At 41.1% G+C, this 12,939-nt stretch overlaps 1 protein-coding gene across 1 annotated transcript; it reads right to left on the bottom strand.

Moving 5' to 3' along the window:
• Nucleotides 1–2,189: 2,189 nt before the first annotated feature.
• LOC115372848 (ewing's tumor-associated antigen 1 homolog) lies at nucleotides 2,190–8,800 on the bottom strand. Its single transcript, XM_030071003.1, has 6 exons — nucleotides 8,466–8,800; nucleotides 7,484–7,609; nucleotides 6,704–6,768; nucleotides 6,378–6,487; nucleotides 4,429–5,882; nucleotides 2,190–3,544 (listed from the first exon to the last, which is right to left on the bottom strand). The coding sequence occupies exons 1-6, from the start codon at nucleotides 8,602–8,604 to the stop codon at nucleotides 3,432–3,434; spliced, it is 2,007 nt and encodes a 668-aa protein (XP_029926863.1). The 5' UTR covers nucleotides 8,605–8,800; the 3' UTR covers nucleotides 2,190–3,431.
• Between the last annotated feature and the right edge of the window lie 4,139 nt (nucleotides 8,801–12,939).

Genomic DNA, 12,939 nt, shown 5'->3' with positions numbered 1-12,939 from the left:
TTACAAGGAATTCACAGATTTATGTCAGCTTCAAAAGGACAGATAAACCCCACAAAGTCCACAAATGAATAGGTGTGCAGACCGGCTTTAGGTGAGTTTAACCTTCATGGCAGTTCTTGAGGGAGGGAAGAGCGTAATTCATTAAAGTGTGGGTTCATCCTAATATTTAGAGAAGACTTATCTTCCTATTTGCTTCATCAGCACTTGGATCAGGCTCCTGGACTGAAGACAGAACAGGGGTTCAAAGAGCATGCCATTCTTTTTCATTCGTATTCTTTTAACCCCTGGTGGAGAAATTATTTTTTAACCTACATCTTGCATTGTATATGATGTTGTTCTTGTACCTTATGTGCCAGCATGTGATGATATTCCTATAAATGTACTGGATTTTGTTTTTGTGTTTTGTTTTCCTTTGCAACAACACCACCAGATTCCTGTGTATTTACTGTACTTGCAGAATGAAGTGATTTCTGATGCTGAATGTGTTCTTCCTCATATTTCCCAAATTTTGTTTTGTTTGACAAACTTTCCTGAAATATCAGTTGGTACAACACAACCCTGTCCGTCATATATTCTCGCCTTTTCCCTAAATTGCTACCACACCATCCCAGTGTGTTTCCCAACTCCAATTAACGTCTCTGTGCATCAGTTTCAAGCTGCCAATTCTCTTCATCCAAAAATGAAAACATTCACATGAGAATAGACAGTTTAAACAGGTGCCATGGTAACATAATCGTCGCTGCGGCAATTACTGCCTTATGCCTGACTAACAGCCATAAATCATTCTCTCTCCACAAAGAGGACGTTGTGGTGCTCCACTCCCATTCAATAATCAGAAATTGCTCCATGTACAGCGTGACGAGTGGGCCCTGAAACAGCCCATTCTTCTGTTTCGTCGACGATATTTAGCTCTCTATGGCGACATTACAGGGATCCTTCAGCAAGCTCGATATTGTACCTGCTCAACACCTGTTAGCCTTGCAAAGGTTTCATCAGATAGTTGAAATAAATGCTAGTCATCATCATAAACGTAATCATAGTCATAAAAACCAGGGGCCTTTATGCCTTTGCCAAATTGCCCTGCCTTCTGATTTACAGTCAGACTGGTGGGGTGGGGAGGGGAAACGGATAGGCTATGGAGCACGGTGCATACTACCTGTGCAGAATGGGATACAAACCCAAATACACACACCTGCAGACCACCCCTTACACACACACACACCTGGGAACTTCACTCTCATAGGCATGTAATAGCTGAGGCTGTGTTTGGGACGGGCGGGGGGGCACTGAGGAATTCCCTTGGGATTACAAAGACAAACATTGTACCGCACTCGCACACAATACAGCAGGTGAGTAGAGTGATAAGGCAGCAGAGGACAAATTAGCCTCCATATTAAAATAATCCCTCATGTCTAATAACAATAATACGCTCCACACTGAAGGTATTGCACATATACAATGGAGTTCGTTTTCAGGTTGCGACTGTTGAAAACACAGATTTGAGTGTTTGCGAAATGGGTCCATCATACCTGCTCCACTTGTCAACAGTCTTAGAATACACAGAGTAATGGGTGCCAATAACCGAGGCAAAGGAGGTAGTGTGTGTTTTCAAAATCCTGACCAGGTGCTTGAGAGGTAAAGATACAGGAGAAAGATACCTAATAAGTGGTCTGATGGTGCCACAGGGGGTTTTTTGGAACAGTTTATTCAAACTTTAAAGAGTTTGATCTTTCCGTTCATTTTGCTTGGCAAGGTAAGGTGACAATGCAATTTAAACTCTGGTGCCGCCAACTACAGAGATGTCTGAAAATGAAAATGAGTGCCTATCCTCTAAGAAGACAACTACATGTGGAATGAGAACATGATCATAGAGCTATTTCACAAACTTTGTCTGATAACTTTAAAAAGTGTCATGAAATATCCTCTGAAACTTATTTTAGCAATGATCAAAATGCATGACTGAATCCTATTCCTTACCTTACCATTATTATTATTTTTTTCATTCAAAACATTATCAACACCAGGATATGGCACAAACTTTTTCCACTGTCTGGTTAATGTGCTAATCTTTCTTCGTGGAACACACCTTTGAACCCACTACAGGAAATGTGAATGAAAGAAAACAAGTGCATACTGTGAGACACTCATATTCAGCTAATAGTAAGAGTAATAGGAAAATTCACAACAAATACATTTTCATGGTGTGTTTTTATTAATGGATGAACTGTTATTTATTGATAACAGGACATGTGTACAAATGGCAAGGTGCATAGGATGCTTATTAAAGTAAATTGTGGCTACACAGCTGTGGCATAATACTGTCTTTATATCACTATTCTGACCTGTGCAAAATGGAAAGGATTTAACTAAAATCATGACATGCAAAACAAAAAATACAAAGGAAAACAAAGACGCAGACTAAAAAGTTTAGATTGAAATCTACTGATTTGTGACTGTCCTACAAAATCAGAAAATCTTGATTCACTTCTGAGGCAAGCCAGAAATTAAAAGGTCAGAAATCAATTATGTCATGAAATGCCAACCCCTGGCACACAAATAGCAGATACAGTTTCTCTTACTAAATATACAGAATACAGCAGTCACTGCTGGTGTCCACTGTAACAGTGATGTCAATAACCATATATTTTAGCTGGGTCAGATAAAGACTTAAATGCCACTCACATAAGCAACACACAACCTTTAACATGGCAGTCTGAAAAATCTCACTATGATGAAGCTGACTTATGGCAAAAAAATATTTTTCTTTTGCCAAAATAGGTGCAAAGAACTGAAATGACACTGCTGGAAACATTTAGTCAGTGGTAGTCAGTAGCATTTGGAATGATTTTTGGACCTTACTGTGTGAAAACTATTTCCCTAAATTAAAGACTAAAAACAGTTGGGAAAAATGCTTTCAATATTATCCGAGCATCAGGTCTGAGGCTTACGTCAGAGCTTCCACAATATTTCCTTCTCGTAAACATGTTTTTACATTAGCAGCTAAAAAGGGCAGCAGGAATTAACTTGTCTTCAACAGAAACCAGGTCTTTACTGTACAAAGTAAATCAAATGAACCTTAACATGTTGGTATTGTAATACTGAACTATTAATATTACCTGCCTTAATAAAGATGGGCCTGGGCCATTGAAATGGTATGTTAGGACTTCTCTTCACTCATTTATTAGTCAAGTGTGACTAGTAGCAAACTACATTTGTTGTAAAATTGTACCTGAATGTCACGTTTAAATTTCTATTTCAATGTCTTTTTAAGAGTTCAATGTCTTGTTTAAGGACACTTGGACAGGATGCACAGCTGTTGGATGCACTCGCTGTTGTTACTGGCTTGGGATCGAACCTGTGACCTCTCAGTTACGGTAAGGTAGTGTCTGTATTAGTAGTATGATCCCAGTGTCCCTGCAGTTAGGAAGAAGCTATGGTTTTGGGGTGTTCTGCATTCGCTGTCGTCTCCTGGCCAAAGCTTCCTGTTTCTTCCTCTCGATCTCGGCTGCGGAGCACTTCCCCGTCATCTGGCTTGTGACGAATACTGGAAAGGAGACAGGAAAGTGAAAAAAAGAAAATGGGTGGAAAACCTGAATAAGAGCTGCAAAGAAAGTTTGTGGTCAAAAACCGAAAAGACTTACAGGGAAAATCTGCCCTAAATCAGAACTCGCGTGTCATTGCTATGATCTTAGACAACTGAGTCTTGATTTGCGAACATAAAAAGGTTGCTTCCATAAGTAGGAACAGTGGGCACCCAGGGAAATCTTATGGGAACATTGGCAGAGTTTCTTGTTCGTCCTTTAGGGCATTACAATGAAATGAAGCAAATTTGGATGTAAAAACTCAAACAAACATCCCTTCGTGTCCAGACAAATCTATCTGTAAACCATTGTCACTGAAGCTTCTTGAGGTTTGGACTCTTGGCGACATCACAAATCAAAGCCATGGCTCTGTGGTTACTTGCTGTGGGGGAGAATTGTTCATGTGCACATACAGTGAACTGTCTATGATCATAGGAACAACATAACATCTGCTTTAGTAGAGATTTTCACTTGAAGATAAAGTGCAGTCCAATGGCAGAGTGATAGTGACAATAGAAAGATATGCTGAGTAAGGTCAGTATCAGGATCATTTTATTTACAAATCAGGGTGAATGTGCAGACATTTGTCTTAGTGGGAGAAGCTTATTTTACCCTCATTGTATTTTGCCAGTCAAAGGCATTGGCTCCAATTCAAAACATTAATGTTTGCTGTTCTGCATTGCAACACCTGTTCACACATTTTTCCAAATTTTCTTAGCCCAGTGCAAAATGGACGACTTTGTTAATAAGCATTCAAAGTGAATAAATTTGCTAATTGGGCCAAATCTCTAATGTGGTATATGCTCTAATAAAACACTGATCCAAAGAGGAAATGCACAAAGCTCACCTTTGCTGCTCAGAGCCACTGAGTCTGACAGGTTTCTCTTGAAGGATGCATGATGGGACTTGGAGTTCTGTGGTGGCCTTGCTGTCACTGTACGTGTTGGTGTATCCACATTCGCATTCGTGGCCTGGAAAGATCCAGAGGAGTCCCCGAACTGGCTAAATGTGCTCAGACCCACACGACTCCCAGGGAGGCTCTGAGACATCTGTGGTTTACTAGCAGTACCTTTCATGGGAATGTTCCATCCCTGATTGTTCTCGGTTTCACAATTCATCCCTGGTAATGAGTTAGAACGAACAAAAGCATGTGTCTGTCTGTTGGTGGTACTGGTATTGGTGCTAATGGAGCTTGGAATCTCAATTGGCAAAGGCACAGTTGTTTTTAGATGTCTGTCTCCAGCAATGTCTTGTTTTTCTTTGCTATCAGTAGGGGTTGTTTGCTCTGGCTGACTGCTGGAGATCCTTTCCACATTGTCACACACCTGGTAGAGAAGTTCGTCATCATTGCCATCATCCCACATGCAATCAGAGTTGAAAAGGGTCTTCATGTTTGTATCTGAAATGTCTGCAGCTACACTGGCCGACTTAACTACCTGGCCAGAGGTTATCTTGTGAGGCTGAGGAGGAGATACTTCTTTAAATGAGGCTGGCTTTGTGGTGGCATATTTCCTGTCAGATGTCTGTGATTTAGAAGATTGTACTGCAGTAGGGTTAGGCTTGGATACGTCTCTGGCTGTAGCCACCTTGGCCTGGAAGAGAGGGTTGGGCTCTAACTTGAAGGTGCTTCTACTGGAAGTCTTTGGTTTGGGGCACAATTCCTGGAGGGCACTGCAGCTTGGCTTAAGGAGCAGCCTTGAAGTCTGACAGGCATATGAAGACTGCACATTTACAGTGGACTTTGAAGTTTTTTCGGTAGTGTTCAGCCTAGTGTTAGTCTCCAAGGTGATTTCAGGTAAGGTGCCGTGTTGTGGGTCAGGATTCTGGGTCATTGCCAGCACGAAAGAGTCATTAAGTAGGTCATCATTCTCCCAGTCATCATCAAACTCATCACATTTGTTCTCCTTATTTGTGGCAAGATGTGCAGATAGATCAGGCTTGTTAGTCGACTTCACCACTGACTGTTGAGGCTGACCGGTGGTTGAAGTCTGAGGTTGTCCTTTTAGCTCCTGTGAACAAGCAGATACTGATGAACCCTGGCTCAGCCGGCCACTGACTTTCTGAGTGGAAGAGTCAAACAGAGCATGCAGCTCAGCCTCCACTTGATCTGATGTGGATGAAGATTTCAGTTCGTTCACAAAGCTTGGGGATGTTTTCTCAGCTGGTTTTGTTTCAGAAGTGTTCCCACATTCAGAGACGTTAGTGTTAATTGTATTAAGCTGTTCTGATGTCTCACTGTCTTCCTGCATGTTCTTGTCAAACTGTCTGGCCAGTTTCATTAGGTCCTCCACATTGCTTTGCCTGTGGAGAGGAAACAATAAAGGAGTGAATTATCAGCAAGACAAAAAATTGGTAAGACTTACAGCCGCAAAAATGTTGGAATCCTATAAAGATGTGAACAATCACATTTCCAAATAAAAACCACAAGAATCTTCTATATATGTTCCTATGTGTTCCATGCCTCTTTATTTGTAGTTTCCAAACATGTGTCATTACAAGCCATCAGCTTCCAGGTTTTCATTCCAACTAAACACTATATGCCAGCAGATTTCATTGATTAGTCTCCTTCTTTCTCTTTGAGGATGTGCTGCTCAGTGAAATCAGTTCCTGTGGTGTTTAGTTGGAATGAAAACAGACAGACCCCTCAGCCTCTGTGGCACACAACGGAGAACCACTGTCCTATACTGTAGACATATTGTGTTTGTTAATTTAGAGAATTTAATAATCTGCCCCTGGTCATGAGAATATTTTGTTTTAATATTTTTCTTTTGGTGAGACAGTGTATGGTTTACACACCGAGTGGACTTCTTCCTGACTCTTGGCTGGGGAACCTCTGGAGTGCATGGTACAGCACTGTCGCCAATCCACTGCAGCAGGGGGGATTCAACTCCAGCTGGTTTTGCATCCTGTGTAAGACAAGGGCACAGTGGTGAATATATTTTTTAAGCTATGAGCTGTATATTACAGCGAACACAGTGGGAAAATGACTCCTAGTTTAGCTGTTCAATAACAGGCCAATTTCATTCCCTATGTCCAACATGACAGAATGTCAGATAAGATGGTTCAATAGTGTCAGGCCTCATGTTCTTGATGTAACGTCAGGTAAACCTGAACACACTGACCTTTGGAGCAATACGGTTGACAATATCTGATATTTCCACCACTATGGTGTTTCGGAGCCCCCTCCCTGAAAGAAAATAACAGTAAGAACTAGTGTTAATGCTAATTGTGCATCTACTGCCACTAACAACAATAATTTGCAAGGCATGTGACATTTATATTCAGCAACATAATGACTTAAGGCCGGATTATGGTTCTGCCGGACACTCGACGCAACGCGCACACATTTGCCACGCAGGGCGCGTGTGCCCAACATACCTCTGTGTTAAACGCTAAGCAATTCTCCGCCACAACGCTATGGGGTGCGTTTTTTTTCTGCAGACCAACTAGACCCTGTGGCGTATGGTCGCTGCTCTACCTGTTGTTGTGCCGGCAGCGCCATTTTTAAAAAGAGCAGCAGTAGATCCAGATCCAGCATGATCCAAACTTTCCAAACAATTTGAAATCAACCGACGAGTTGAGATGCGATCACAACAGCAGTTCTTTTAAAAATGACGCTGCCGGCACAACAATAGGACGTGACTCCGGAGGGGCGAAATGCCGGAAATGATGTAGTTCGGCGGACCAATCATAGCTCTTGTTGTCAGTGGGGGGCCTGCGTAGTTCCAATTTTTCAGAGAAGCAGAAAAATTACGCAGAAGCAGAATCCGGCCTTTAAATCTTGTGTAGACAATCCCAGCCAACAATAAATACAAAGAGAAAAATAGCTTGTAAAAAAAAAAAAAGAAAAAAAAAAAAGAATAGATCATGCAGTTTCTGTGTTGAGCATCAGGATTGTGTACCGTCAGCATGAGGGGGAGATGTGGGATCCCAGATAATATCTTGTGAAGGTTCTCCGTCACCTGGAGAGTCCACATTATTCAAGCCAGGGTATCTGCTGCACGGTATGCGTTTAGGGCTCTGTAAATCTGGGGAAGTGGGACAGAAGTTAGTTGGAAAAATGACCAGAACACACCTGCTATGACCGGCCAAGCAGAGTTGCTAAACCCTAATTGATTTACATTGGTCTGGGTTTTAGTGTCCCATGACGTTTTAAATGCTGTTTCAGAGGCTTCTCTACCCTGACAAGAATAAAAACTTGGGAAAAACTTGGGAAAAACAATTTAACTGTTTGTTTAAACATGAGAATGGACAAAATGAAAGATACTGAACAGCAAAATATCTTGAAACCAACATAGACACAAAAATAATGATCAGTAAAAATCCATCCCAGGCAAACATCTCTTAATGCCAGGTTTGTCAGCTAAGTAGCATGTAGGTAAAATACATCACAACACTAAAAGACACACAGTAGCCTCTGCTTTGTGTAGCCAGAAACTACATCACAACACCAGGGAGGAATCACAGTCACAACTCTGCACACCCTAACCTCACAGTCAGATGCCAAAACCAATCTCATCAATTCCGACACTACAGGTATATTTGTATTATAACCACTCAAATACACTTAAGTCTAATTAATTAAATGACTAATGACAGCCTAACTAGTTTCCACTCATGTTTAGCTGAACATTTATCACAATGTCAACATCATACGGGTCTATTTAAGAGTGCTGGTAAGGCAAGTGGATGTGTGTATTATTCAAAATCATGGGGAAATTTAAACGTGTATTAGCATGGTATTTGGTCAGCCTCTGCATATTACTAAGCTACTTCGACGGACAAATGATAGCTAATGGTAGGAGCTGAGGTTTTTAAGAAAGCTACAGGTTAACTTCGTCATGTTTTCCTACTTGCGCCACTGCAGGCCTGTTGGAGCCTCACCTTTATAAGTCTGAGCTGTTGTTGCAGAGGCCTGCTGTCCGGCTCTGCTTTCTTGCAGTGCGTTGTGAGAGAGTTTGGTCACACTCCGCCACACTTCACTGAAGCCACAGTGAGCATCATGCGTCCCCTGCTCTGACATGCTGCACCAACACTGCGCTCAACTCATCATGTCCCCTGCGCATTATTTCATTAACAACTCCACGGATCGGCAAACAACTCGGTCGTGGCGATATATCCGCGTTGGGACTCTTTACACTTTGTCTCACTCGCTGGGGTTGTTTTTATTCTTTCGCTAGCTGCGAGCCGCCATGCTGCTCTGCGACGTCACCAGCCTACGGAAGCCGGGTGGTGTTGTTCGCGCTTCGTTCGAGCGCTCCCCCTCCCCCGAGGGAGTCGAGAGGGAGAGAGGAGCTGCACAAGCAGTTGTGTGGCATTAAGTGTGTCTGGCTTTGACTTTTCATGCTTAATGGTTAAAACTAAAGCTTTTCAAGTGCACAAGCGAGGCAATCCATCATGTAAGACAAGGATTCCCACATTTTTGAGGTTTCTGACCCCCAAGTAGCAGATACATTACACCATGGTTCCCAAACTTCTATCATATCTTGGACTCCCAAGTACTTGTGGGTACAGAAGTGATACTAAACTATTACCATTCTTGCTGAGGACCCCCAGCACCTTTTCACAGGAGGTCTCCAGTACTGTACCAGTGTTTCAGACCACATTCCGCCCATTTTAGGATTTTTTCCCAGGATTCCCATCTAAGAAGAATTTTGTTGTGTGTCTGCACTGTTGGCGTGTAATCATTTGTTATGCATTATCTCCTAGTGAAGATAATGAGGATGCCTAAGGAGCAAAATTAGCCCCGACTCTTTAATCACATAAGAAAATTCTGTTGCCAATAAACATTCAATGACATTCTGAAGTAAACAAAAGTCAAATTTGGAGTTGTTTTGACCCAGCACCTCGCTTTTTTGCCTTTTGCTGGAAACTTTACCATCTGTGTTGCCCCTGGAAAACCCGCTGTATCACCACTGTTTTGCGTTTGAAATGAGTTTCAGCGAAATGGGAGCTGCAATCCAAATTTATGCCCCCAGACTTAGCCCTTGCACTGGGAACTTCATAAAGTATACTCATAAGATCGCAGCTTGGATTACTCATAACTTGGCTGGATGCAAGTGGTACAGTAAATATTTTGGCAAATGCTCTAAAACGGCCTTGTGCATCACCAAGTAGGTCTACTCATATGGTTGCCCGTTAATTGTTACCAGGCTAAGTAGGGCCTAAAGCGTGTTTGTTTGTGGAAGCCGTGTTGTGAGGGTTGTTTGTGTGCGTTGCAGGCCTAGCTGTCAAATCACGATCACTACTGAATCACAATTCAATCACATGTTTCATAACTGTTTATCATTTAATTCAAACAAATTTGTAGACAAAATTCATATTACATGGTGTTTGACTAAATGCCACAAAGATCTGCCGAGGCTACCAGGCGTGGTAAAAGGCTGTAACTGATCTGCCGGGGCTGCAGCTGGTTTCCCTCCCTGGATGCCAGACTGGCGTGGATCTTCCCTCTCTGAACTCTTGTCACCAGCCGATACGGGCCTTTCAGTGACAATCAGCTGTTTAACAGTCAGTGCTGCCCGCCGATGATACGACCGAGGTGAGGATCTGATTTTACTCAGCAGCTTAGAGAGTGTCGGTCTGCAAGGCCTGCAATGAAACCTTGCCTCACTCTGCATTAAGGAGATGCTAACCCTAACCCTGTCAGATATATTAGTTTAAAATGAGAGTGTTTTAGAGCTCTCTGATGGTCTTAATTTTGAGGAAACACCCAGTCCTTGTAATTTTCTGGCATGAAAACAGCAATTTTAAAGAACAACCAAATAAACTCCAAATAAAAAAGAACAGACTGGTTTATGTAATACTTCACATAAAGTACTTAATAAATCTAAAATACAGAACTTTGTCACAGCAGACCCACATCATATACATTATTATTTTTGTTTTTTTTGTTTTGTTTTGTTATTTTGATCAGCCATTTTGTCTTTCAGATGTCAAATATAATGATAAATGCTCATCGCAAGGTATCAAATGAGGTCTGACCAGCAACCACAAAAAAGATTTAATTTATAATGATATTAAACAAAGAACGGGTTTTTGTAAAACTGTAACCAGCACATGTTTTGCATTACTTGATAAATGACTAATGCAGCCACTTGATTATCAATTTTAATTGACTAACTTTTTGTCAGTCGACTCAAAAGTTAATTGTCTAATTGTTTCAGCACTGCTAGTGTGACTGCCTGAGAAAAACATGATAATTTAGAAATGATTACAATTTGAGCACTGTGTTTTTGCAAACAAACTCTTTAGTACGGTCACAAAATATCAGCTGTTGACATTTTCTGATGTAAAAATGCTGGTATCAGCCTTTATGTTCCCTCACACATCACCTGACCTCTGTGGTGACAATCAGAGGCCAGGGTCTTGACCGCAGCCCCTCTAGACATGTTGTAAATGCTACAAGGAATATTTTCAGAACAGACGGAGTGATAACTGTTTTTAGACCCTTGAGGTCAAAGGTCAAGCGAACTGTTAATGTAGTGCACTTAGCGTAGGTAAATCAGCAAGGTGCTTATCTTTTGTTTTAGTGGGTTTAGAGGGTGGATTTCGCTGGGCAGGGCCTTGTCAAAGCTACGCCTCTAATTAAAACAAACTGTCTCAGTCAAGTGAATCACAGCTTTTGCACTAACAGCTTATTGACAAGACCGGATGATTCAGAATGAGCAATAAATAAGTGGTACTGAGAGGAGTCCATATTTCCACCAGCAGTGTACTTTACTCCCACTTGGGTGCTCCAGTTTTGAACTTGGCTTATCTGTGAAAGCTGGGGAATTTAATGTTGGTGCTGTTTATTTGACTGTGTCTCATGCACACGCACACGCACACGCACACGCACACGCACACACGCACGCACACACCATGAGGCGGCGTTCAGAGTTTCCACTGAGCACTGACCCCGTATGACTCCTTTGGTTACAGACATTATTATAATTATTATTATTTTTCACTCTTACCATATTGCAGAGTGCTATCTCTGCTTATTTCATAAAGGAAATTCTTGGCAACATGTTGGTGGAGGTGAATGATTTATCCATGTGATTTAATGTAACTTCTGCACATAAACTCTCATAATACATACATTTTAATTAGCAGATAGGGCTTGTTTCGAGTTTTAATCAACACATTCATGTCTATCTTGTTGCTTTTAGGTAAATGAATGTATATAAGAAAGGTTGTGGCTAGGCTCAAAGGTATTGAAAAACATTTTTTCACAGATTTTGCAGAGCATTTTCCAGAATAAAGCACTAGATGGTGCTTGTATTCTTCCCTGGTGTTGTGTGTGTGTGTGTGTGTGTGTGTGTGTGTGTGCAAGTGTGCATGTGTGTGTGTCAAAGAGAGAGGTGATGTAGGTTGGATGCAGACAGATTTGCGTAGAAAATGTCTTACTAAAGGACTCACACACATGCACACACACACACACACACACACACACACACACCCACCCACCCACACACACACACACACAAGCTGCAAATGAAAAACTGTACTTTCTACTTCTGATTTGGATCTTTTGGAAGCATTTTATCAATACAGAGTATTGGCGTGGCCAGTCAACTAAGTTTGTTTGACTGAAAGTCAGAAATTATTTTGAACAATCAACCTGCAGTCAAAGCCTCCACTTGCCTGGATAAATTAAAATCATCATCAGCGGCAGAAATGAAGCCACCGCTAATGTTAGATGCTTGACATTAAGTGCACCTGCAAAATGTTTCATTTTTCATGCAAATTCATTCTCGTTTCCTAATTCAAGTGCTGCTCTGCTAATAACACAAAGAAATATGAAAAAAAGACCTTGAATGTCCAATTAATTTAAGTGGTGGATGAAGTTTGCTGAACACACAAAAGCTATTAATTACATATATATATATATTAAAAAATGTGTGATATTGAGCTCTTATGAAATATCAGATTTCTGCCAGTCATGATTTCTACTGTTGGTGTGATGAAGGTTCCACAGCTACATAAAAACAGTCAGTAAAACTGCAATAAAATGTTATTGCCTTTGCACATTTAATTTAATCATTTAATTATTCAGTTAACTTTTTTTTGTAATTCTGCCTTTCTTGTCTTAAGGAGCTGCTAATCCATTTAGGAGGATTTCATTAGCCAGTGTTTCAGCAGCTTTAGTGTCTCATGATGGTCTCAATGCTCTTTCAGAGGCTTTTTCACACTGACAAGAGTAATAATCTAGGAGAAACAGCGAATAATAAACATGATTTTTTTTTTTTTTTTTTTTTTTTTTTTGGATGTAAGGTGGTCATATGTAGGTCTAAAAGTACTTTTATCAGCCTGCAGAAACTCACTTTTGTTTAAATGCTATACAATAATATATATAAAAAAAACAACAACTCCC

This window comes from Myripristis murdjan, chromosome 15 (genome assembly GCF_902150065.1).
Source record: "Myripristis murdjan chromosome 15, fMyrMur1.1, whole genome shotgun sequence".
NCBI classification, from domain to species: Eukaryota; Metazoa; Chordata; class Actinopteri; order Holocentriformes; family Holocentridae; genus Myripristis; species Myripristis murdjan.
This window is presented reverse-complemented; position numbering and strand designations above follow the sequence as displayed.

Coding starts and splice junctions, on each gene's coding strand:
- LOC115372848 (XM_030071003.1), bottom strand. CDS start 8,604: ATGTCAGAGCAGGGGACGCATGATGCTCACTGTGGCTTCAGTGAAGTG. Junction 7,610..8,465: donor AACAGCTCAGACTTATAAAG/GTGAGGCTCCAA, acceptor CCACTTCCCCAG/ATTTACAGAGCCCTAAACGC. Junction 3,545..4,428: donor AGTGGCTCTGAGCAGCAAAG/GTGAGCTTTGTG, acceptor TCTCCTTTCCAG/TATTCGTCACAAGCCAGATG.